Raw genomic sequence first — 27154 nt, 5'->3', positions numbered from 1 at the left:
TCTTCTTCTATTTTGACAGTGTACTAGCATAGTATGTACAAGATTTGTATGTTACTCAATAACTCTATGATCTTTTATCTACTCCATTTTGAAAGGTTTATACAGACCAATACACTGGTAAAGAAATTGAATAAAATAACATTTTCATGGTGCTGCACCCACAATATGTGCTAGCATTCCCACAGTAAAACACTTTCATGATACTGCACCCATAATATATACTAGCAGTGCCAATAAAATCACTTCCATGAAACTGAACTCACAATATTCATCAGCCTTAAAATGTATATCACTTTACGGGTAGTATAGCTCAGTGGCAATGTGCTTGTCTTGGAAGCAAGACAACGCAGAGCAACATAGGTTTGAATCCCGGGTCTGCGCTTTGAAACCTCTTCGCTAATAAGAACGTTAGAAAAAAACAAATACAATGAGGCTGTACCCAAAATATAGTGCAGCTTTGAAACTGGTCATAACTTTCTTAAAGCCATGCCTATTAACATTTCAGAGTTCTCACTGCAGATCACTTACATGATGATGCACCAACAATATTTGCCAGCCTTGTCTATGTAAAGCACTAATGAAACTGTGCCCTTAATAAACATCATCATTGAAACTGTATATCATTGTATTAAAGCTGCACCCACAATATATACCAACCTTCCACTGTAGATCATTTATTGGTCCCAGCCCGGACAATGTATGCTGGCATTGCCAATGTAAATCACGTTCATGAAGCTGTGTCCACAATATATGTCATCTCTGAATTCCAACTGTAAATTACTTTAATACAGCATCAACTATAATATGTGCCAGCACTGAGACTGTACATAACTTCAATGAAGCTACACCTACAGCATATGCCAGCACTGAAACTGTATATAACTGTCATGAAACTTACATCATGCTGAGTCCAAAAATGCATACCAGTAATGGCACTGTAAACCACTTTAATGATGCTGTACACACGCTATGTGCCAACATTCCCACATATTGACAGTCAATCCATACAACTAAAAAAAATAAAGTTCCATAAGGTTAATACACATCATATCCAAATTCATTAATTACCTTAAAAGAAGAAAATACAATCAAATAGTAATGGAGGTACCACAATGCGTGCAAAAACAACTACAAATTCATACAGCAATATTTTCCTAAAATACAATTTAATCTATGTCAACATCAAAGTACATATAAAATAGCATTTAAAATAGCAATGAAGTTATAAATAAAAGTGCTCCATGCAAGAATGTATCTAGTTTGATTGTTCCAGCTGCAAAGAGTTTAAGAAGCACAATGTTGCCAGTACAATCAATGTTGTGCATCCCGCCAAACAGTTGAACTACACTGTTCCCAATCACCTAATACAAACAAATGTTCAAACCTCCTAAGCAGCATCATTTGTTTACCTTGTAATTCATTACATGAGATCATTAAATGTCTCAAAGTCTCTCTTTGGCCTTGTTCATTACAAAATCTACAATGTACAGCCTAATTGCAACATACCATATCTTACTAAGATTTCTTTAGTAAAGATCAGATTAAATCTGAATCTTAGGAAAAGACACCTAATAGTTCTGTTGGGATAGTTTGCAAGATAGGCATTGTAGATTTCAGTCACCTGACTGTCTGCATTTCAGTGAATGGGACAAAGGAGAGGATGCATTGTCGGCTGACAGTCTGGGAGGTGGGATAACTCCTCCCTGCCAGTCCCGGTTACTCAGAACTGGTGATTTACTGGGAGACTGGCTTCAAAGAGGCTATTCAACAACACATGCTTGTCTCACAATAGGGGGTTGCACACCAAAGGGCCTTTGAAGTGCAGGGCTAGAAACGTCTTTAATCAGACAGGTAGGCTTCCTCCATCTTGATTTTATGTGGGCTTTTCTTTCTTTCCAGTCTTATACACTTCCTGCACAACAAAGCACTTTGGGTATGATGCAAGTCACTTGTTATCCTAACAAGGATTGGACCCCTTAAAGCAGACGTTGCCTTTATTTATTTATTTTTAATTGTAAATTTCTTAGTTTATTACAAACTTCATTTTACATAGACATGCACTTAATATACAGACATCATGACCTCTTAGTCAGTGTTTATCGACCACTCAATTCTAGCAGAATCTTATCAAGATAGTCAATTACGGCACAGACGAGCATTAAGTTTTGACCAGACAAAATTACCATCCACCACATTTCAAAGTCATCGTTTTTTGGTGCATATTTTGCCAAATACAGACTTTGCTGTGATGTTAGCTTTAAAGATTCGATGACCAAATGTTTAACTGACTCAGGTATTTGTGCACAAAATCAACAATGATGGTTCTTAGCCTCGGGATGCTGTCGAATGAATAGCATTAGTCAGGTGGCCACGTATCTTTCAAATCCACTCATTCAACAAGCCAGTAAATGATCTTCCCGCTGTAGCATTGAAGATTTTATATGCGGGGGCTGGCTGCTTCAAGGACACTTTTCTCAGCATTGTGATCTATTTCTGCAAGACAGTTGCGAACATGGACTGCAGCTCAAGTTTATAGCGGATGGCCTCAATTGGCACACACCTTGGTAGGTGAAGCACCTTGCGCCAAAATTGGTCTTTCAAGGTATCCCACACTGCTCGACTGATGTTTAGGCCAGTTTCACTCCCAAACGTGATCATTGCCAGCACCTTCTGACGATAAATCATTAGGATTGGATTGATCGTGAATTTCCCATAGTCAGCGTTTAATTTCATGCCTTAAATCGTCCGATTTTTCATTCTTTTAAAAAAATCTACGATCCATTTTTGCTCAATAATTGATTTATTGAACATTATACCTAGATACCGGATGGACTCGATTTTTTCTAATTGTTCTTCTGCAGCAGCCCATTTAAACTGGTTCCCTCTTTTTCTAGGATAGGTACCAAATGTCATAATTTTAGACTTGCTTGAATTTAACTGCAGCTCGTTGGCTTCCAAGTACACAAGTTGTTCAAGTTGCCTTTATAAGGAAGGGGTCTACCCCTCATTCATGATTTATGGACTTCTAAAAAATTCATGTTGACCTCTTGTGAGAGAGCTCTTTCGAAAGTCCCCCAACTGTGAGATGAATAAGGGGTGTTCCAATACAGAGGCAAGCCCTGGTCCTTACTGATACCCATGACACTTTCGGTCGAACAGCTGCTGGAGCAAGATCTTTCTCCCTACCAGCTACACATGTGCACCACTGGAGGTGAAGGACTCCTGCAGGTTTTAGCCAACCTCCCTCGGGTTGGGAGAACAGAAAGAAGTACTCATTTTTTTCCATGCAACCCTGGATTGGGTTGCATGGGAAAGCAGCTATTTTATTGCATCCTACTGCTAGGAACTGCAACAAACTATTGTCAAGCATGTTTGATATGATATGATAGGTTATTTATAACATGCTTAATACCAATAGGTTTCTAAGTGCGGACCCGGGGATCGAACCTGTGTTGCTCTGTGTAATCTTGCTTCCAAGGCAAGCATGTTGCCCCCGAGCTATCCTCCCGAGACAATGTTTGAATGCATTAGAACCAACAGGACTCTGGTGCTGTCTTTGGCACGTCTTGTAACCTCTTTGAACTACTGTTGCTGCTTCTTGAACGAGTTGCTACTGTAGCACACTAGCTGAACACGGTGATTGCCCTGGTTCAAACAAGGAGCTCACTGCTTTGGAAATCTTTGAACCACTATGACTCAAACAGGGCCTTGGACCACCAACATCTTTGTCATGAACCTGAAGCTCAATAATCCAACCAACCCTGGTGGTAGCCTCGACCCGCATCCTTTCACTTCTGCATCGAAGTGCAGTGAGCTTTATCTCAAACCCAACTCAACGCCTTCACCATGTCTGTATCACTGTACCTCAATGCATCTGTACCTGTTTCAACCCGCTCGCACAATATTAAGAAGCCTGGTGCAATGATGCAGAACTGCCAAGAACTGATTAAGATCCTATTGGAAGGCTCAGCACCCCGGGTCCATTTGTTGGAACCCTTGAGACAGTTTATGCCCCTTTTTTGCACCCTTTTTACCAAAAACATATCCTTTCTGACATCATCGAAATGATTTAATGCCTTTTCCTCCCTGTTAAAGTGCTTACATCATTGCATTCTGCATTTTTCTTTCTTCCTTTACAGGGGTGGGTTTTTGTTAGTGTTTTCTAGTCCAGTCTGTATTGTATATTGGTGTGTTTAATTAAAGTATATATATTTTCATAGAACCTTGATTAGACATTCTTTTTTTTGGACGGTTGCTACTGTCTCACATTTGCACGCTTTGGCCCATGTTACCACTAAAGCCAATGGAGGTATATCTCTTAACTGTTCTTTCTTCACTTTTATGATTGGGATCACAGATGATGTGTAGACGTGTGAGTGCCTGCGTAGGTGAGTAAGCCACTATTCATCCTTGTACTCCTGTGGTACAGAATTAATTTCATAACACACACACACATGTACACACACACACGTACACAAATAATACACACACACACGTAGAACACAACTTGAAACATGCACTCATAAATACTAACACTTTACTGAGCTTTTGGCATGTTGATGCTGGAGCCTTCTGTTCTTTCCGGGCATGGCAAACAGCAGAAGGAACTGGTGGCTCCTCCGTGAGATTGGTACGTTGTAGCTCAACACCAATTGTACTTATTGTGAGTGCACAGTATAAGGCTGCACTGTTTGCTAAGCACACCTCACTTTCCATTAATTTAATACCAATAAATGATACCTAGCAGGAGGTGGGGGTGTATTTGGGCATGGAGTAGAAACCCAGAAGGCGCCCATACCTCCTGCCACACTGCCTGCACCTTTGCAAGCTGAATATAATGTTTAGCATCAAGGGCTCCTGTGATTGTGATTTTTCGATAAGGGTGTAGTCCTGCTCTGTACAAGACTAGAGAAAACTGGAACCTAACATATAGCCTATGGAAATCCTTATTTACACTGGCTTACCTATACTGTATTTGACTAGTACCAATGAGTACTTGGTATTTGGCTGGCAATTCCCCTATGCTGCACACCACAGGACCTGGTTTTCCCATTTATGTATTGTTCATCCACTCAGCTATGGTTGGCATTGACAGAATAAGTAAGCATGGCCACTAAGACTCAAATTATGGAACATTTGAGGCAATGGTCTGATTGCTTAGTTGACTTAATTTGCAATTGTGTACACCAGGATCAACTCCTTGGCAAGAGGGGCCTAATGCTGGATGTGTTGTTAGTGTTACATAGACATGCTGCATAGCACTGAAGTTTACCCCTTCTTTTATTATTTTCTCTCCTGCCTACATGTGATACATTAGTGCCACCCAGGAATATAACAGATTGTTACTGCGCTGTTTGGTCAATATGTGTTTATGATGAGTTATGTACTACAAAAGAATGCTCATACATCCACCTACACACCTAACAAACACTCTGTTACAGAGGTATAGACCTTAATAAACACATATGGCCCGATTCATTGAATATTTTGCACGGTTAAAATTGACTTTGCACTGCTGAAAAGTGACTTTGCATTGTCGACACAAACCCTGATTCATGGAACTGTGCAAAGTGTATTTCTGCAGGGCAAAGTCAGTGCAAAGTTAATTGTGTACTGAAAAATTATTTTGCACTGACTTTGTCTTGCAAAAATACACTTTGCACAATTCCATGAATCAGGGTTTGTGTCGGTAGTGCAAAGTCACTTTTCAGCAGTGCAAAGTCAATGTTTGGCCGGTTTACAATATGCATTAGAATTCGGCTGGGTTTAGGTTAGAGGAGTATTTTTTTCAATTTAGAATGCACAAACTATTTTGACTTCCCTATCCAACTGGAGACATTTTTTCATATTGTATTCAACAAATGCAAATACTGCTCTCCCTTTCATTTCACATCTGAATTTCATTGTGCAATTTCAGAATGAGGGGCTGCGTGGGATTTATGCTTGCACTATGTTTATGGGAATAGAAAGGACTCCTTTTAGCTCCCTGGTTTTCCTAAGAATTGTTTTTAAAATATCTACGGTGCCACAGGCTGCACAATATTAATAGATTCTCTGTCAGGTTATGAAGTGTGAACTGCTAACTTTATCTGTAGAGAAACAGGGTTCCATTTTTTGAGACTAGATTTACAAAAAGAAACTGAGCTTAGGCTGCACTGAATTACATCCAGTTTGACACCATAGTAACAACACAGTGAAATCAGTTTTCTTGAAAGAAAATTTCGGTTGGCACTTAAATATAGTGAGAACCAAAATGCATTTGACAATACAATACTCATGTATTCTATATGGAATTAGTGCCCTCTAGCACTTCCAAGGCACCCACTCTTGAGACTTACTGTAAAAGAGGCTGATGGGCAAATCTGCTATGGACTGTTAATATTGCCTATGATCCCGGGGGTGGAATGGGTGCAACCAATTCTGGACCCCTAATTCCTTAGGTTCATTGGAGGGGGTACCCCAAAGGTGTCTGTATGTTTCCACTGCCAGAATCCTATCACCTCTGTGTGAGCAGTGTTTAAAGTATCCAAACTGTGCACACTTATATCATAATTATATTATTTAAGTTGATTGGCCATATACTTCCATTGGCTTTACCAACAGTCAGACACTCCTGTTGAACACATACGCAAAATCGTCATTGGATTATTATAGTTCCTATATTTATGACATGAACGTGGCAACGGGATTATTTCACTCATATACAGCTGAATGCCATTTTGTTCTTCTTACATGAGTAATGGCAGAAATATTATACTTCAATGAAATCAAGATTATTGGAATCTGTGCTTTCAGACACACACCTGGGTATGGCACATGACTTCATAAACATATTATTAAGGTAAACAATTCATATTTGGTTTCAAATTAACAAGGAGATTCAGAATTTCAAAATGCACTAAGTTTCATGTTCCTATTTATTGTAATTATACAATTAGGAATAATATAAGCTTTTGTTTATATAGTTAATGATTAATAAAATGAGCTGTTTAAACCAACATGACTGGACATGCCCTGTAATTCCACTTGGGTCCCGTGCTCAGCACAGATATGCCCCATTGCTCTCATTGCATTAGTCCCAGCTGATGTATATGAGGGAGCAGAGTAAAAAAAAAAATGCCAGTTAATGCATACATTTTATTTGAGGATGGCTAACATGATAGACAATCTAACCTCATGAATCTTCTGTTAATCCCACAGATTTCATATTTTTGGAATTATAAAGTATTTTTCAAACATTCTCTGCTGGAAGACCCCCAAAGGAGGAAGGGCTAGTTGGCTCTAAGTTGAAACTCAGGTCAACTTTAAGCCAGCACGATATCAGGCTGAATCAAACACCCACACCACTATCACTGCTTTTCTACACATTTATATTATAGATATTACATAAATCCACTAGATCATTATAAGCTTATCACAGTAATATGACAGTTGTTGGAGAAATAGAATATTTCATTACAAGTCTCTAAATGAGTCATACATTTCCTTCACTTTATGCATATTCGGAAAACTACACGAGTGTGCTACTCAGAACATTTGACAAAATACTACCGATGCGCTTTTATTATTTTAAAATTTCCGTAGCACAGTTTGGGTTCTTCGTTCAGCAGCATTATATTTTTGACACACTCTGGCCTCTTTACGTTTTTAGAAATGAAGTTCAATTTTAATCTGGTGTTTTCTGCATTTCCTGTTTTCACATGGAATTGATCAAAAGAAACCCAGTCTTTTGGTGAAACCTACTCAAGGCCACAGATTGTCCCGTGAATGGTTTCATTTGTGGCAATCTCTCAGGTGTGCAGCAGTGCAGGAGCACCCGGTTCATGGTAGCAGGTAGCTATCTCTGTGCCTGGAGTGCAATCTCTCAGGTGTGCAGCAGTGCAGGAGCACCCGGTTCATGGTAGCAGGTAGCTATCTCTGTGTCTGGAGTGCAATCTCTCAGGTGGGCAGCAGTGCAGGAGCACCCGGTTCATGGTAGCAGGTAGCTATCTCTGTGTCTGGAGTGCAATCTCTCAGGTGTGCAGCAGTGCAGGAGCACCCGGTTCATGGTAGCAGGTAGCTATCTCTGTGTCTGGAGTGCAATCTCTCAGGTGTGCAGCAGTGCAGGAGCACCCGGTTCATGGTAGCAGGTAGCTATCTCTGTGTCTGGAGTGCAATCTCTCAGGTGTGCTACAGTGCAGGAGCTTCTTCTCTGTGCCTCTCTCAATTAATTTTTGTCTTTGATTCTAAGCACACTGAGCCATCTGCCTCACACTTGAAAGAAGCAGTGCAATTCATAGTTTTTCAGCATCACTTTGCTTTAGTGCAACAGTCGTGGCTTGCATTTATGTTGACACAACTAAAATGTGTAGGATACTGCGTTAGAGTAGCGCTACTCAGTTCATTATTATAAGATGTCGAACGGGAAATCATATTATACCCTCTAGATCGTGTGTATATATATTGGCCTAGGCCAAGTCGCTCTGCGAGGAAATCCACGTTGCAAGGTCCTGACCTTAGATCTGTGTAAGCCGCCATTTTAGGTTCATCTGCCATTTTAGATTCTCTCTCTAAAGTCACCCTGTGTTCTAAGGTGGTGGACAGTGTTGTTTTGAATGTAACATGGCCGTCTTGACCTCTGTGTACAAGTTAATGTCTAAACTGCCTGCAGGCCAAATGTTAGGGTCATGTACTGAGTCCTTGTCCTTCGTTGACCTACGTATAAAGGATTACCTGTAAAAACGAGATTAATCCATGAACGTATATTGTGCACAATACTGTTTGAGCATCTTATGTGAACACTTGTTTTACTATATTGTATAAAGTTATGTGCAGAGGCTCAACGCGAAATCCGAAGACACACTGTTGCTATTGTAACTTGTTTGCAAATATGTTAAGGATAACCCCTAAATGTATAGCTGCATAAATTAGGAACGAACTTGGCATGAACCCTAGATCCTAGATTCATTAACCTGCAAGTGGGTTGGACATCATGTTTTGGAGTGTTAAAAGGTTCTGATGTACAGCCCCACTCACTTCCCACACCGAACGGGCAGGTATTCGCTGTGGTGAACCGAGGGCCTGATAGCTATCCGATACTCTGTTTCTTTGAAAACTGTTCAGTTACTCTGAATAAAGATCTGTGTATCTTTATAACCTGTGTTTGGTGTATTTCCTTTTGAAGGTATCTAGCCTCAATATCTTCTTTTGCTTTCACAATAAGTGTGTTCCTTAAGATGGGAGGTCCTGTTTCTCTCCTTTTTGGACTCCGATATCCTGATTATCATTTTATCTAGTAAAATACTTACAGATCAATATTTAAACTATGAATGTGTTCTTCCTCATCTTGTAAGGAGGTGGTGGTGTGGGGCTCAATATGGTTAAGTAGAATGGCCCTCATTACAAGTTTGGAGGTAGCCTTGCCTGAAATACAGGCAGGATACCTCCAAACTTGCGAAAAAAATCTGGTACCCGCGAATGGACAATTACTGGGTCATGCCGAATTTGCCCATTTGTGGGTGCCGGAAATAAGGGACTCCCTATCCCCAGCTCGGATGCACCGGCACTGTTCATAATGGTGCCAGTGCATCCACAAGTTGTGCTCGCCGGTGCCGCACTGCTCGCCAGGTCCGACCTGGCGGGCAGAGCGAGACCCGCAAGCACAACTCGTAGAACGGTGGTACGGTAGTAACGGCACCGGTAGCACTACCAGCGCCGTTGTTACTGTACCGCCATACTTGTAATGAGGCCCAATGTCAGAAAACTCTCTGGGATCTTGACTTCTCAGTGCCGATGTTTACATTGGTAGCCAATTACTTCATCTACTCATGACAGTGATTTTAAGCGGGACAGGGAGTTTTTGCCACGGCATATTTTGTTGCGGTAGAAATCATCACATTTTTTACCACAAATGTTGCCGCAAATATATGAGGGGTGTGTTTAGGTGAATAATGAATGTAGGGCAAATTAGGGGGGGGGCTGCGCAGGGTCTCCCCCTTTATATATTTGCGGCACAATCATCCAGTAAAAAATGTATAATTTGATTAATTCTACTGCGATTAAATGAATTCAACCAATTCACATGTTAAACGTTTTTTTCAGGTGCTATAAATATTGCAGTTTAAAATACATAGACCAGTTTAAGAAAGTCTCTTCTATATCTGGATGTTCCACACATCCCGTCTAAGCAAACCAGTGAATATGTTTTGTTTGTTACGACATGGAGAAAACCAGAATTAAAATTATTGCTGATGTATTTGGTGAGGAGAAAAGTGCCTTATTTTGAAACTTAAAATACTATGTTTTTAATACCATAAGGAAACATTTACACCTGTGCCCGCTGCCTTGCCTGATGAAGGTGAACAGAATTGGGTAACATTTAGCACTCTCGCCATTTGTTTACGAAAGTTTGCTGAGCTGGTTTGGCAGCTTTATGAGAGGAGGTGGCACTTCAGAGTGTGTGCAAATTGAGGGACATCGAGGGTATTGGGAATAAAGAATGTTTTATAATATAACTTTGTTTTAGGCAGAACAATGGACCTATGCTTTTATTTTTATTTTTGTATACAACTGTACGTGTGAGGGTGTGCATTGAGCTCGCACTGATAACTGCTGGGCGTGTCAAGAGCATGGATTAGTGTGTTCTGGGAAATGGCTGAACGTCTGCAAAGCATTGGCAAGGGTTTGCAGACTAGGATGGCTCTTGAAAATTGCATTCAAAAGGCTATCCAATGTGGGCATTCAGAGTACCACTTAGATGTTCAAATTGGATGAGCGACCAAAGCGCACAGCATAGGGAATTGCACAGACTGCCTGAGGGTGTAGAGTGTGTCTGGACGTGTTCAGTGTATGGTTGAGTGTAGCACTTGGTGAACAAGCCTGGCAATTTGACTCTTCTGATATGCAGAGCATTGAAGCTACCCATAATTGATGCCTTGCAGCTTTCTTTCTTTTACACTCTATAATATTCTTCACTCTTATTTTTTATGTGTGCAACTAATAACACAGGAGAACAGTTGTCTAGAAGCCTAAAGATCTTATTTTCTAGCATATAATGGTAAAATGACAATATGTAAACTAAATTACAACCATTGTTTCTTGTTTTTTCCAGTAATTCCAAAGGTCACAAAACATTTGCTCTCAAACCCTGTGTTCACCTGCATCGTTCTTGCGGCATGCATGGAGATCGCCGTGGTCGCAGGGTTTGCTGCCTTTTTGGGGAAGTATCTGGAACAGCAGTTTAACCTCACCACTTCATCGGCCAATCAACTTCTAGGTAAAAATAAAAACTGCTTTAAGTCTTCATCATTTGGGTATGAAGAGATTATTGCACTGAAACGATACGAGCAGCGGAATGAAAAAAGCACATGCTAATTAGATTGGCGGGAAATCTCTCTAATAGAACAATATGTCAAATCTTAATGTGGGGACTGAGTCTTGAAGCAGGATTTAATCAGTGGTACAGTAATTGGCCCTCATTACGACCCTGGCGTTAAGGGATTACCGGTACTGGTAAGGGTACCAGTACCGGTAATCCCTTAACGCCTGATCACGAGGTCCCTTTGAGGGTCCCGACCTTAACGGCTGGTACAGACCAGCCGTTAAGGTCGGGACCCGCAAAGGGACCTTGAAGGTGATTACGGTACCGCATTTTGCGGTACCGTAATTACCGCCTTACCCATTCCCATTGAGCCCTATGGGGCGAAAATGGGGAAGGGCCAATGGTAAATGGGGAATTACCGCCCCGTCAACCTTGGATTTGGGCGGTAATTCCCCATGTCACCATGGCAGATCCGGTAAATTACCGGCGTTAACCATGGCGCTAACAGCGCCATTGGTTAACGCCAGGGTCGTAATGAGGGCCATTGTCATTATTATGCTGTCTTTTAACATTCTGATCTCCTAACTGCCACTTAAAGGCAAGTAATTGGTAACTTTGCATGAAATTGCTCTGTAGCGTGTCCTGAAGCCCTGGTCTTTAGATTAATGTAGCGGAGTGGCATATGGGTTAGAAGTAAGGTAGCCAGAAAATGCTAAGGAGAGGTTACCACACATCTGGATATATATACATATATATATATATTACAAGGCCTGTGGTAGTGGCACCGTGGTTATTGTTAAGTTGCTCAACCCATAGGAAGAGCAAATAAGTTTATGGCACTGGCAGAACGATTCTCCAAAGTTTGGTGTGGTTTCGTCAAGGGAGGGCAAAGTTATAGGTGGAGTCCCAAAATGTGTGGTTTTTCCCATTTACTCAATGGAAAAAAATTGTTGCTCATGTCTACAGCCCAAACCGCTGGACAGATTTTCACCAAATTTGTGGCAGGAGAGGTGGCTTGGTCCTGAAAGCATGATTATGTAAATTTGGGGTAAATCCGTCCAGTAACGTAGGTAAAAAGAAATGTGTGATATCTGGGTTCGGTTTGCGGACTCACTTCCCTGTTCGGTCCACTTACGGGCCTCAGATTGGTCTAGGGATCAACGTGAGGTCCGCAGACATTGCATGCATTACCTGATTGGATGGTGAAAAGCATGTGAAGTGCATCATACTTTTTGAAACTCCCGCCATTTTGGATTCGTGGACCTCCATCTGCCTTTGTCCACAGAAATCGCGGTAAAAGCATATTAAAAAACACAATATTGCACTTGTAAAACTTATCAAACAATTTCTGGGTTGGTGAGGGTTGATGAGGATGGGATATGGCCTTAAAAAGCCAAAAAAAGGGAATTTCTCTTAGATGTTCGGGGGTATCTATGCTTATTCGTGCATTACAGGGTGGTGACAGTTTTTGGATGACTGATAACTTTGACGCCACTTAATGAAACTGCATGAAATTTTGGAAATTCATTCTAGGCCTGAGTCAAAGTGTGGTGCTGTTTTCTCAAGAGGGAACAAAATTAGCGGAAGGGTCCCACAATATTGTAAAGGCTTATAAATGTGGTGCCATTTGGCGACTCTGCACAAAGGTTTGCAAAATGATTTTAGATCTAGACGTAAATGTTTTTTGGTGGGATTTTGCCGTGAGGGGGCAAAATTAGAGGTGGGTCTGAACACAAAATGCTAATGGAAATGTTGGAAAATCTTATTGAGTGTTTGTACTTTACTGAGAAATGTAAAGTATATGGAGTCTATAAGCTTTAGAGAGGTTAGACATAAGGTGAGGAGGGAAATGAGGTTAGAGGTAACAAGCACTAATATGGGGGGAAGTAGACAGGGGAAGATATTGCGTGTGTGTTACATCTAAGGTAGGGGCAGTGGTTCTCATGCTCCTTGATTACAGCTTCAAAAGCACTTCACAATTGCTCCCCCCTGCAGAGTGGTGCGTTGCAATATATATACAGAGGACTGTTTTCTTTGAAAGGTATGTATCAACAGCCTCTTTTATTGCTTGCAAAGTAGATGGTGGCATTGTTTGTCCCACAGAAGTAGGCTGTGTGGTTACGTTTCTGGTTGAGGAAAATGAGGTGGAGGAAGACAGCCTCCTCCTTGCTAAGAAAGGACAGCCTTTATGAAAGCATTGCGTTGGTTGGATTGGGTGTAGCGTCACGTGGAGGTAGTCCTCTAGGAGTACGGTTCAGGTAGCTTTAGCCTTTGGTACATTCCCAACAGTGGTAACGAAATGCCGCACCCATGATTCTCTCTTGGTGGTAGAGGTAGGCATTTCTTCTACCTCATCTTATTGGTCCTCTTCATTCTCTTTGGAAGTACTACACTTTTTAAGTTGTGTAGGTCCTCCAGCTGTTGGTGGCGGTGGTGGTGGCTCTTGGGGAGGAGGGATGGCTACAGCTGATGCCATTTTTAAGATAAATAGCAGTTTTGCCAATATATTTCCAAGTATCTGCTCTTCACTAGATTGTTAATGAATATTAAGTAAGAATAGGTGTAGGAGCTGTGCAAGGGTCCATTTTGGGCTTCAAAGTTGCTAGATTAGCAGAAAGTGCAGTTCCAAATGGTCCACGAAGCACAGACCCGATCGCGAAGTGCAGATACCTTCGCAGACACGTCATCATGCTGCGTGCAAGATCACATGACACTGTCTAGAATGTCCGCGATGACGTCAGACGTTCGCGGACATCAGACATTCGCGGACATCGACAGATGCAAATCCAGTGGAAAAAGTTGCAAAAAGTGTAAAGAAGTGTTAAAAGTGATGCTATAAAGTGGGAAATGGCAGAGTTTTAAGGTGAAACTTTGTAAATTGAACAGAATTGTTGCTATATTGGAGTAAGTATGATATTAGTAAGTTGTAGGAAATTAGCATGCACTGGTAAAAACCCATGAAATTAACTGAAAACATGTTTTCGTTAAATGGATGTTGTGGTCAAGTTGTGCTAATAAAAACCTATAAAATTCAATGAAAAAACGTTGTTAAACAGACGTTATGGTTACAAGTAAGACCGAAATCCTTTGAAAATTCGCCAGTTATGGTAAACTAAGCAACCATAACGTGCGCTACCACCGTGCACTGCTAAGACTAACACCCAGCAGGACATCAAAGATTACATCACAAATGCCACTGATGACATCACTGGTGACATCACATATCTGGGCCACTTGTTTTTGTTCACTGACATATCTAAGCCATGCAGTTCTGTTCACTGACAGAATATGAAAATTGAAAAGGTGCTATTTATCTAGGCGTTAAACCTCCTGTATGTTATTAAAGTACTTTGCATAGGGTTTGGTCCCAGCTCATAGTGCACATATATGGGGCAATACGCAGGCCTCAAACACACAATTCATTTGTATACATGATGATGGAATTCAATGTTATTGACATTTTCTGGTGATGTTGTTTCTTTCTTCCTTACTTCAGTTTCCCTGTATGTGCTTCGGATTTGTATGCCTTGTGATCTTCATATGTGTTGTTTGTACTAACACAAGTATATAGTAAGTCTTGAATTATTAGCTATTTATTCCATGTTTAACATTACTCAAAACTCTGATAAGGTAGCATTCATTATTGTACTATCCAAAATTACCAGATTCAAAATACTGTACTTCTATGGTGCATGCTGCAGCCATTGCCTGTGTGTATATATAATTAGGTTCTGTATTACCAACAACACTCCAATATTATATTTTGTTTAGATGAGTACATTATTTAATACATGAAGTACATCATAATAGCTCTCCTAATCACCCCTGACATCTTGCTTCCAACACTGTAAACACAACCCCTTGTAGGGACTTTTAATCACAATGAATTAAATATGTGCTGTCATCAGTGATGTGATCAATGACATTTGTGATGTCATTGTTGATATACTGGGGGTTAGTGTTAGCAGTGCACGGTGGTGGTGTGAGTTATGGTTTGGTTTTACCTGTAACCATAATGTCTTTTTAACAATGTTTTTTCATTGAATTTCATAGTTTTTATTAGTGCAACTTAACCATTACGTCCCTTTAGCCAAGTTTTTTCACTGAATTTCGTGGGTTTTTACCAGTGCACCATAATTTGATACAACATCCTAATATCAAAATTAACCCCAATATAGCAGCATTTTCAGCTGATGTAGCAAGCTTGAACTTAAAACTGTGCCCTTCCCTACCTCCTAGCAATATTTGTAACACTTCTATGAACTTTCTGCAACTTTTTGCGCTATTTTTTTGTTCGCTGATGTTTGCGAAAGTCTGAAGTCATTGCAGACTTTCCAGACAGTGTCACGTGACCATGCGTGCACGTGCGGCGTGATGAATTGTCCACAAATGGGTCAGTGCTTCGCGAACACTTCAAAACTGCATTTTCAGCTTATCTAGGAAGTTTGAAGCTGAAAATGTTCCCTTGCACAGTTCCTAGACCTATTCTTACTAATTATCCATCTGCAATCCAGGACAGAGCACATGCTTGGAAGAATATCAGCACAATTGCTATTTATCTTCAAAAATGGCATCAGCCATGGCCATCCCTCCTCCCCAGGGGCCACCAAAAACAACACCACCACCACCTGGTGGAGGGCCTAGACAGTGGAAAAAGCACGATGATGCAGAAAACAATCAAGAGGACCAGGATGATGAGGTAGAGGAAATGCCTACCTCTTGCACCAAGAGAGAATCATGGGTGTCATAGTTTTTTTTCCACTGTTAGGAATGTACCAAAGGCTAAAGCTACCAAAGTGAAATGCACTTAGTGCAACATTGTACTCAGTCGCGGACTACCTGGACAGTACTCCTACGGCACCACCTCCATGTGCCACCACTCCAAATCCAACCACTTGGATGCTCTCAGAAAGACTGTTCCTTTCTCAGGAAGTAGTTTGCTGTCTTCCTCTTCCTCATCTTCCTCAAGCAATACGGCCACCACAAAGGCTTCTACTGTGGGGCAGAAAATCCCACCAGCTACCTTGCATGCAATACAAGAGGCTGTTGATCCATATCTTTCCAAGACAACATCACTCTGTATATACTGCAACACACCACTCTGCAAAGAGGAGCAGTTTCAAAGTGTTTTGAGGCTGAAATCAAGGAGCATTGGAAAATACTTTGCGTCTACTTTTCCCCTGCTTATTCCAAAGAATTCTACACACTGCTGCTATAAATGAATGTATGCATTGTTCAGTAAGAAAAGTGCATGAAAAGAAAAGGGAGTAGGGATTGCCAAGTGATGATAGGAGCCCAGAAGGATCGTGCCAAGACATGCCAAGGTGGCAGGCAACTGGCTAACTGCTGGGGCAGAGGAGTCCCAAGGGTGGGATACACAGCCACCAGACTGTACACCCACAAGGGCAGTGCTAAAGGGGTGGAGGGTGTACTGGTGTTGACTGGATATTGGGACTAAAACTTGTCAGGTTCATGAGGGACTAGGCCACCAATCTCAGTAGCAGCGGTATGAGTTAGAAGGGAAGGTATTAAGTCAAACAGGAAGAGAAAAGCAGAATTTTCAAAAGTGTCCAGAACGTAAGAACTTAAGGAAGTCCAGCTTGTATAAAAGGAGCAGGAAGGCTGTTCCAAAGAGAGCCACTGGCCGAAGAGAGAGACATTTCTCCTGTTCTTGGTTTTGTGAAGCGTTTCACAAGCAGAGAATTAGAGTTAGAGGTGCAGAGGGCTCTAGCAGGGGAGGATTTAGGGAAGCAGAGTTGGGGGCCCAGGCCCCACAAAGCCTTCTCAATTATACACTGGATCTTGATTGTCATCCTTGCAGCCACGAGGAGCCAATCTACACATTTTAAGGCTGCAGCGATACAATCCCTGGGCTCAAGGCCAAAGTTAAGTATTGCAGCCCTATTCAGGATTAGCCGACAGGGGCGCATGCAACAAAGGGGGAGTTTGAGGAAGAGGCTATTGCAGTAGACCATCCTAGAGAGTACCAGGCGTCTAGAGACGTTCAGCTTAGGGGTAAAGTGAGGAATGGTAGAATTCCTGTAAGGGAGTAATGCTGAAAGTGGGCCTTCTTTACAAGCTCCAAAATGTAAGGAGTAAAGGCCGGAGAGGACACAAAGATGACCCCAAGGTTGTTGGCCTCACAGGATGTTGAGAGTAGAGGGCCCAAAGAGGGCGACCAGAGGGTAGGAGGAAAGATGGGCACAAGTGTCACAATAAGAAGGATGTTCCTCTTACTGGCCCTTTTTTCACCTATGAAAACAGATTCATATCAACTTTACTCCACTCACTCACCCTTTCTAGTCCCTCGATTGGACACCAAATAAACCCAAACGTGTTTTACAGACTTTTTGCCCACTGTGCTATCCGTGGACAAAGGCAGCTGTAGGCGGATCGAACATTGCAACCGTTTCAAAAATATTACTCACCTCACATTTTTGAACATCCAATCGGCAGGTGCATTTGATGTCTGCGAACATCATGCAGCTCTCTGATTGGTCCAGAGGTGTCCACTGACCCTGAATCAGGATGTAAATCCGTGGACCAGACCCAGATATCACTAATGAGATTTTACCTACTTTTTGGCCATTTTATTTAAAAACTACTGGACTGATTTACACCAAATTTGCAAAAGCATGCTTTCAGGAAAAAGCCACTGCTCCTGGCGCAAATTTGGTAACAATCTATTCATCAGTTTGGGCTGTAGATGCAATCAGATTTTTTTGCCATAACCTCTAGAAGGATTTCCACACATTTGGAGACCCCCTTATAGATTTGCCCCCTCTAGACAAAACTGCACCAAACTTTGCATACTCATTCTGTGGGGGCCATACACGTTCTTTGTGAAGTTTGGTGAGGATTTGTCAAATGGCACCAAAGTTATAAGCCACCCAAAAACCGCTATTACTATGAGTTGGACAACTTAACCATAACGACAGGGCTGCTACCGCAGGCCCTGTAATATCTAGAGACTTGCATGTTTAAGATACCCAAAGGGTGCAGAACAAAAATAGTGTATTTATAATCTAGATTAAGTTGAATCATGAGTTCACAGGTTGCTACCTACTATGTACTGTCTCGTCTGTCTGAAATGTCCATGTGTTAATGTGCGCCCTGATGCCTGCAGGCTATGGCGCTTTACCAAAAATAAATAAATAACGTCAAGTGCTGCATTGAAAGATGCATGCAGCCCAAAGTGTGTAAATATGCAATGTTGTAATAACTCCCTTCCTTTGCTCCTTTAGGCATGACAGCCATACCATGCGCATGTTTGGGCATTTTCCTCGGTGGCCTCCTTGTAAAGAAGCTTAGCCTCTCTGCCTTGGGAGCCATTCGAATGGCCATGCTGGTGAACCTGGTATCAACTGCTTGCTATGTCTCTTTCCTTTTCTTGGGCTGTGACACTGGGCCTGTGGCTGGCGTAACTATACCCTACGGGAACAAGTGAGTATGCACAGAATTGTACAAGTGGACAACTAGAGAAGTGATTCTCCAGATGCTGTGTACTAGAACTCCCATTAGCTGTAGCTTGCATAGTCAATGGTGAGGGATCATGGTTACCCTAGTCCAATGCATCTGGTGAGCCACAAGACAGATTCCGGTACTAGGGTCAGGAATACAGGGATGCATGTGAAAGTGGTTTGAGTGGGTGCCGGGGGTATTAGTTCCCACCATGTTTCATAATATTAGGGACCTGGAACCTCAATTAAAACATCCAAAATATAAATTACTAAATTGGAAATGGAATTTAAAAGTAAATTTCCTTAGATGAGGTCCATTGCTTGGAATTGAAATTCAGCAGTCCTTTTATTAGAAAATGCGGCCGTGCCCTGAGAGTTAGCCTGCATGAACATGGTACTATAAATTTTCCAATCATTTGAAAACGGTATATTTAATATATTTAATATCAGAGGGCATATTATGTAAATAGTGGCTACGGCCTAGAGATGGCTGATCTGTAGCGACCATTACTTGACCCGGCGGTACTGGCTAGAGGCTCCCTTTGAAGGGAGGACGCCTCTTCATGAGGGAACTCAACCACCACTGCTGGCAGAAGCTCAGAGGGCATGTTTGCCTCAGATGCCCCCATTGTAATCTGGCCCAGTCCCTTTGCCCCTCCACCATCTCGGAAAACCACATTGGTTTTTATAGAGCCTGCCATGTTGGTTATAATCTACCCACTTTTAGAAAAGTTCCCATCTGTTCTAAAAGGGGGAGCATTTGATCGGCAGCACCTGTGGGTATTCCTGAGACCTGTGCTGAGTGGGGGTGTGGCAGAAGAAATGCCTGGACTGGCCCGTGGTCCCACCCACCGGTGCAGAGTGAGATTGCTATATGCAATTGTGCAAGGTGAGTGGGCACCGCTTCAAGTGCAAACACCAACCTTTACTTAAACCACAATGTTAGTTAATGTATGCCGTGCAAACCCTCCAACAGTGCCTCCACACTGGGCACTCACTAAATCACAACAAGCAAAAAAGACCTTGGCTGACCGCCAGCATTTCACAATTTAACGTGATGTCTTTTTTGGACTTACATTTAAGACATATGATCTAGTATTTCAAGCTAGGCACAGGGAGTGCATGCCCTCACCGCAGGCGTTCTGCCAGGGTCTTGATTGCTGTGATGGCTTTATCTAATCCCACTCTGCCTGGGTTACACAGCCTGCTGGAATAATGAACCCTGCACCTATGGGGCATATGCGTAGGGCGTCTCTGGGGTCTTTCAGAGTCCTCTGTGGTCATCATGTTTTATGAGATGTGCTTACTTGATAGTACCACATCATTTGCATAGACTATTGTTGCAAGAGATAGAAAGGTAACCCAATCACAAAAAAATAACATCAGTGTGAATATGGTGGTAAACACAATTGTGTTATGCTCTAATGAAAAATAATTCTCCTGAAAATTTGATGGCAAATGCAGATTTTCAGCTAGTGGCGTGCACCGAGGCGTGCTTGCGGTCACCTTCCGTTAGTTCATTGTGGCAGCGGTGGCGAGAGATGCACGCATTCACGTGGGAGTCATAGACATAATCAAGGTTCTTTGTAAGTGAGTCCTTCAAACCCAGCTCTAGATTGGCTTTTACAGCAGATTCCAAAGACAGAGAAGCAAACCCCTGAGACTGCTTTCTGGTGTGACTCAACATCCCTTTGTTCCTTTCACAGCTCTGTTCCTGGCTCATCCTTGAACCCGTATTCGCCCTGCAATAACGACTGCGAATGCCAGACAGACTCCTTCACCCCGGTGTGCGGGGCCGATGGCATCACCTACTTGTCGGCCTGCTTTGCTGGCTGCACTAGCACGGTAAAAGAACACTTTTCACTTGGTTTTCAGTACTTCTGCAATTTTAATGTCATACACCAACACGGTATGTTGCGTTAAGATTCTTTTACAGTGTGCCCGTCACCACTCTAGTGGTCTTATACCATTTAGGCTTGTCTTGACAGTGGCCCATTGTATCGGTGCCAGGGGTAAACCAGATCTTGTTGCGTGGAGGGGAATGAAAAACAGAGTATGTGAGAAGAAAGAAGAAGGAGGAATAGGAAAGAGGTTAATGACTAGGCACAAGAGGGTCTACATGGCCAGTTTATAGCTTTCAGAGCCCGCCGCCCGAGCGGACATGGCGTTTAACAGCCTGCCAGCCTGAGCTTTGGAAGGCCTGAGCGAAGCCCCTGGGAAGGTGCCGGTTCACAGGGATTTATTTATGATGGAGCAGGCTTCGCTGCAAGCACAGGTATCGTTAACCATCCTTTTTAGAAGCTTAGGTGGGCAAGGATCTCCAGGTAAGCCTGAGGGTCGGCTAAGTGTTAGGAGGTTGCAAAAATCAGCCTGGGAGAGAGGTGTGAAAGAGGACAAATTTGGTTGGGAGGTCAAGGAAAGGTTTGGGTTCGAGAGAGGGCCTAATGTGGAAGGATTTTGTGGAGTTCCCTGCATGGATTTTTGGAGTTGGAAATTCTGTTTCCATAGTGTTGCTTTTTTGATTTCGTACAAATATGCCCTGTACAGTCTTGCGAGGGCCATTTTGTTTTGTGGGGTAGAATGGGTCCTCCAGTTTCGCTCTAGGCGGTTCTTGAGGATTTTCAGAGCATTAAGGGAATGGTTGTACCACCTTTGGTGTGGGGTAGATCGTCGGGAGAGGTAACGGGTTGGTGTGAGGGGTGTCATAGCTTTGAAGAGCCATTGTCAAAGAGGTGCTCTTTCTTGCGTGAGATGTCTGGTAGTGTAAGAAGTAGGGAATTAGGCAGGTCTGGCTTGATGGTGATTTTATTCCAGCGAGGGAGAGTGGTCAGGGTGGATGAGGAAATGTTTGCAGGAAGAGCTGGGAAAAGGGAGCGCTGCTGAAGTGAGAAAGGTATGGCTTAGTGGTCAGTCCAGATGAGGGGGAAAGGCGGGATTGGGAAGACTTGACTTGTTGTGCAGAAAAGTGCATCTAGGGTGTGTCCTGCAATGTGGGTCGGGAGTTTCCAGATTGTTGGTGAGGGACTGGGTGATGGGGTTGGCGGGAACATCAAACTAGATGTTGCGGTCTCCTAACAGAGTGAACGCGAGGTGCTGGATCAACGTGGTTGAGAGTGAGTCACAGAGAGAGTCAGTGAAATTTCAGTTGTAGCCGGGCAGTTTTTATAGAAGAAGGAAGCTGTGGGTGACGGAAGGGCTGATGTGGAACTTAGCAAGATTAGATTTGCATTTAGTGTCATACGGTAGCTTCTCGGTGGACATTACCGAAAGGTGTAGTTTACAGAAGATGGCTAGACCGCCCAGGTCTGCTGAGCCTGTTATGGACAAGCAGGGAATACCCAGGAAGGAAGGCCTCATGTGCAATGGGGTTGAAGTCATTGCTGAACCAGGTTTCAGTGATGGAAAAGAAGTCAGGGTTTTCAGTGCATATGAGGTCAAAGATGTGTTTATTTTTGGCAACCGACTTTGCGTTGATGAGTATGCAGGATAGTGTGAGAGAATTCTGCTGTATGGTCAGCATTGGGAGTGGTAGCGGGTTTGGTGTGGAGGGGAGCAGGGGTGTCTGGGTGCATTTTGGGAAGTTCAGAAGGAGGGATGTTTAGGGGGATATTGATCTGGGTCGGGTGTTTTGGCGGAGGTGAAAAGGGCTGTGACAGGGTTTGAAATTGACAGGAATGGCTGGGGAGAGTAGGCAGGGGGAGCAGGTGATGCTCTGGAGAGGCGAGTGGGAGAGCAATGTGTTGATGGCGGTCTGCGATGAGTGCAGCCAGTGCATGTTGTGGGTTGCTTAAGGGGCATAGGTGTGTGTGAGAGGGTAGGAGGGTTTGCTAACAGGGCTGTGTTGGCCAGAGTGGCTTGTGCCACATTGAGGGAGTGGAAGTGCGTGTTAATTGTCCAAGGGGGTGGGGTGAAGGGCTTTGAGGTTGTAGCTGAGGAGCAGTGCAACATTTCCACAGGTGGGGCTGAGGGTGGGTTCATGTTTATAGTGCGAGATGCACATTGGGGTGTCAAGATGGGGTTTGGGGCAGTTGCACACCAGCAAGCTGCCTGATTTCTGTAGGGGTGATGGGAGTGGGTGGGAATGGTCAGGGGTTGGGAGGAGTCAGAGGGAGCAGTTGGGGTAAGAATTGGATGGACGGGGTAAGATGTGGGGGGTGGGGTCTGTGAGTACCGAAAGCATTCTGGAGCTGCGCGCCTTTGAGCAACCCGAGACGCCTTTAGAAAGGTGAAGTGTCTGCCTCATGGGGGTGGGGCTGCCGAGAGAGGGGACAAATTTTGGGTGGGGAAGGGGGAGGAGTTGGGATGGGTGTGGTATATCTGGGGCTGGCATGGCAGGGTGACGAGTAAAAGTGAGAGTCAGGTATGAGAGTCAGGTAGAATCAACTCAGGAGACACTCAGGTTCATCTTCGGCACAGCAGTGAAAATTACCTATTGTAAACTTTGGTAGAACAATGGGATGCACTCTGATTTGACTTTAGCACAGTAGTGGAAACTGTCAAGGATCAGCTTTGGAACAACATTGGAGCTCACCTAGATTTAACTTTGGCACAGTGAGGGAAGACACTCAGATTTGTCTAGGTTGATGGAGATGAAACCACCTAGATTCAACTATAGCACTGTAGTAGATACACCTGTGTTTAACTTTGGTAGCACAAGGGACCAATGGTCTATATCTCACCTTGGCAACATCAAATTAAAACGCTCAGAAATTACTTTGGCACACCAAAGGACACGCTCTGATTTAACTTTGGCACAGCTATATACACACCCAGATTAAAAATTGGTAGCGCCAGGGATAAATGGCCTAGATCCTACTTTGGCAACAGCAAAGGAAAACACTCAGATTTGACTTCGATACACCAAAGGACACATTCTGATTTAACTTTGCTGCAGTGAGGGAAGACACTCTGATTCCACTAGGTCAAAGCAGATGAAACCACCAAGAATAAACGATAGCACTGCAATAGATACACCTAGGTTTTACTTTGGCAGAGCAAGGGAGAAATGGGCCAGATCTTACTTTGGCAACAGCAAATTAAAACACTCTGATTTACACCTCAACTTGGCAAACGTTTTCCAATGTTGACATCAGGAATAGTAATACAAATTGCAGCCAGATTAAAAAGAGACAACACACAGTAGCTGAAATATTTGCAACCATCCATAACATGTGCTATTGACTGCCAGTGAGATAGCTCATCTAGTTAAGCACTCATCTCTGACATCTGTGTGTAACCTGCAGACCAAGTTTGTATCCCCGCAGCACTAACTCAGACCTTTATTCGACTGAGGTCCTTAAACTGAGCACTGTGAAATTGAGTAGCATTGTTAGACTGCTTAGAGGCATAAGTAAACAAGCACATGCTTCTACATAACAAAGGGTATTATTGTTATTATTACTATTAGTATCATTAATATTAGTAATACTATTAGTATTAATAGTATCGTTATTATTATACTTATTAGTAGTATTATTAGTGTTATTAGTATTAATACTATTATTATCGTTAATACTATTAGTATTATTAGTGTACTATTGTATTGATATGTATATAAACATGTGTTAATGGGCAAGGACATGACAGGAAACGTTGTGCATTATTTGCATGTGCAAAGGTAATGTCTTGGCACGAGTGTGCAGTTTTGTCAGTGGGGTTATGAGGGAAGACCACTCAATTGTAAGCGTAAAGTGAACGGCTCAGATGTAATTGAGGACGTGGCAGAGGGTGAGCTTTAAGGCACCTAATTAGTGGGGAAAAAGCAGGATCATTGCAGACTGACAATTTTAGTTTTATTTCCCAAAATGTATTTGTTTTTTCACATTTTGCAAAACACATTCGGTACGTTGTCCCAACAACAGGCTAGACAATACAGACATGGCTAATATGATGTTACGTTACTGGGGTCTCCAAGCACCACTGCCGCTTGCACGGTCTCCCCATTTTCTGTTGCATCTGAAAGAGAGGAGCATCAGTTGGGTAAGGGGGAGAGATGTGCTGGTGTGTACAATTTAGAGGTAGCCCAGTACTCTGTACAAGTCTCTCTCTAGGTGGCGTGTGGCATTTTTGTCGCGGCGGGAGCCTTGCTTGCGCATCGTGACAGGACGAGTGGCCCGGCCCGGCCCGGGCATTGGTATGTTGGTAGGCTACTGAGGGTTAGAGTCAAATTGCTTCATGACTGTAGCAAGGGATTTTAATCTGCTGTGTGCCATTGGCTCTCTATTAGTCGGGCTAGGTGCGCTTAACAAATGTCAAAATAAATAAATACATGAATAAATAAATAAATTAGTCTACAGACTTTACAAGAAGTGTCGTGTCAAGCGGCAGAACATCCCCAACCGGAACGGAATTGCAAAAGACGTATCTCATAAGCTCCTAATGATAGCAATGGAAGGATAACAAAAACAGAAAACACACTAAATAAACACACTGTTCATTTGTTTCTTTATTTTTATATAAATGCATTTAAAGCTACCACGTGATGCAATAGCTTTATTTCGGTGAGACCGACCATAAAAGCAAAAGCAGCCAATACATCGTGCAAAGTGCATGTACACTTAAGTACAATTATTTGATTCGATATGATTTATCATTTATATTGCGCAGCACTGACCCTGAGGCTTAAGGGCGCATTATACAAACAACACAAAAGGGCAGCAGGCACATTAGTAAAGTCATTATATTGGACAACATCCATCACAGAGATAAAAACCAACAGAAGTTGGGGGCCCAGATTTAATTTCTAAAGCACACTAAACGGCCATCAGAGAAACTGTGTAGGTGCCGTGGCCACCCTGGGGCGCAGTTGTCTGTGTTGTTCTCGCATCTAGCGCACTGAGTGCAGTTAATCAGCTTGTGAGTCCACCGGGCAGTGTGTGCTCTTAAATCTGGCAATACCACGAGGAATCACATCGAAACATAAAACACAAACAAAATACGAGAATAAACAGACGTGTAGCAATCAATCACAGGTTCATACAGAGTGCCAAGAACCAGACCATCAACGCTGCATGCACAATGTTGTCCTTCAAACCCATGGAGTTGCTTACAGAGTGAACTGCCAATTCATCCTCCAGGTGGCGACAAACTGTTATTGCCTGCTGAGTTTTCCCAATTGCTCTCAGCCAAGATAGTGGCCTTCCAGATATGTTCCTGCTCTCTGAATGACAGGGGCATATAAGCAAAAAGTGTGTCACATTCTCAACCCTCCTGCCGTAGAAGAAATATTTGTCGTAGACATCGCGGTTCCACTTATGCCACAGGCCCGCCAACGGCAAGATCTCCAAGCGTAATCTCAGATATGGTGTCCTAGTAAACTTAGGAGAGACCAGGTCCAGGTACCTTTCATGTTCTGCATTTAAAGCTACAGCACAGGGAAGGTGTTTAATATTCCATTTCACCTGGTGTTGAGCTTCTTATATATAGTATGATTAGGATATGATATGATAAATCATTTATAACGCGCCTGTACACAAGTGTTTCTAGGTGCGACAAGACAAGGGGGTGGGACAGAGGGAGGACAAAACAACGGTTTTACTAGGCCTTGCGTCATTCAGATCACGCACGTGCTGGGAGGAGGGAGGGGGAGAAGTGCCTGGGGAGGGGGAGAGTGCAGGTAACTGAATAAGTGCTGCCACAGGGTGGCCCATAAGTGCAGAGTGAAAGGGGACTGTAGCGGAGGGACTTAATTAGACCAGCTTTTCCTGTTGGGTCTTATTGGTACCCCCGCCACAAAAGTTGTGTTTTCCGCCCTTACTAATGATTACTAAAGACATCGCTGAGGCTGCATGGGTGGCTGATAGCGAGACTAATGAAGGATTGACTTCCTGCACTCGAGCTGTTAATTGCTTTGAACCTCCACGGCTTCACTGCCAGCCCAGTGCCCCAACAAAATGTCAACACATGCCGACAATACCAGATCTACCACCTTCTAAAGAAGGCAAATAGTGGCTTCATTCATGTACAACATATGATATGACATGATTGGTTATTTATAACGCACTTAATACCCAGAGGTTTCTAAGCGCGGACCCAGGGATCGAACCTGTGTTGCATCGTATCGTCTTGCTTCCAAGGCGAGCACGTTGCTGCTGAGCTATCCTCCCAGGACAACATCTCACATACAAAGCCCTCTGCTCAAACTGAGATATGTAATTATAATTGGGTCCATTCAAACTAAATTGGGCCTGTATTCATTAGATTCGATTGTAGCATATGAGAAATTCATGTCATTTCATAACATTTTGAATGCACCCAATCATTGTATGCAGACCTAAGAAATATCTGTTTTACCGGGGCATCAGATATGTTGAACCAATCGTATGTAGAATGTTTAACCCCTTAACTGCTGAGCTTTCATCAAGTCTATGCAATAAAGAAGAGCATACTCGTCCTT

The 27154-nt window shown here is 42.9% G+C and overlaps 1 protein-coding gene across 2 annotated transcripts in view; it reads left to right on the top strand.

Moving 5' to 3' along the window:
- SLCO3A1 (solute carrier organic anion transporter family member 3A1) overlaps positions 1-27154 on the top strand; it is a 677321-nt gene that overhangs the window by 553661 nt on the left and 96506 nt on the right. For both annotated transcript variants that reach the window (XM_069625078.1, XM_069625077.1), the window contains exons 5-7: positions 11090-11254; positions 18544-18742; positions 20466-20604. In XM_069625078.1, the coding sequence (XP_069481179.1) occupies positions 11090-11254; positions 18544-18742; positions 20466-20604 (503 nt within the window). The remainder of the gene's footprint in view (positions 1-11089; positions 11255-18543; positions 18743-20465; positions 20605-27154) is intronic.

The sequence above is a fragment of the Ambystoma mexicanum genome, chromosome 11, assembly GCF_040938575.1.
Source record: "Ambystoma mexicanum isolate Mex_15411 chromosome 11, UKY_AmexF1_1, whole genome shotgun sequence".
NCBI classification, from domain to species: domain Eukaryota; kingdom Metazoa; phylum Chordata; class Amphibia; order Caudata; family Ambystomatidae; genus Ambystoma; species Ambystoma mexicanum.
Note: the sequence above shows the minus strand (reverse complement) of the source record. Positions and strands in the feature narration are given on the sequence as shown.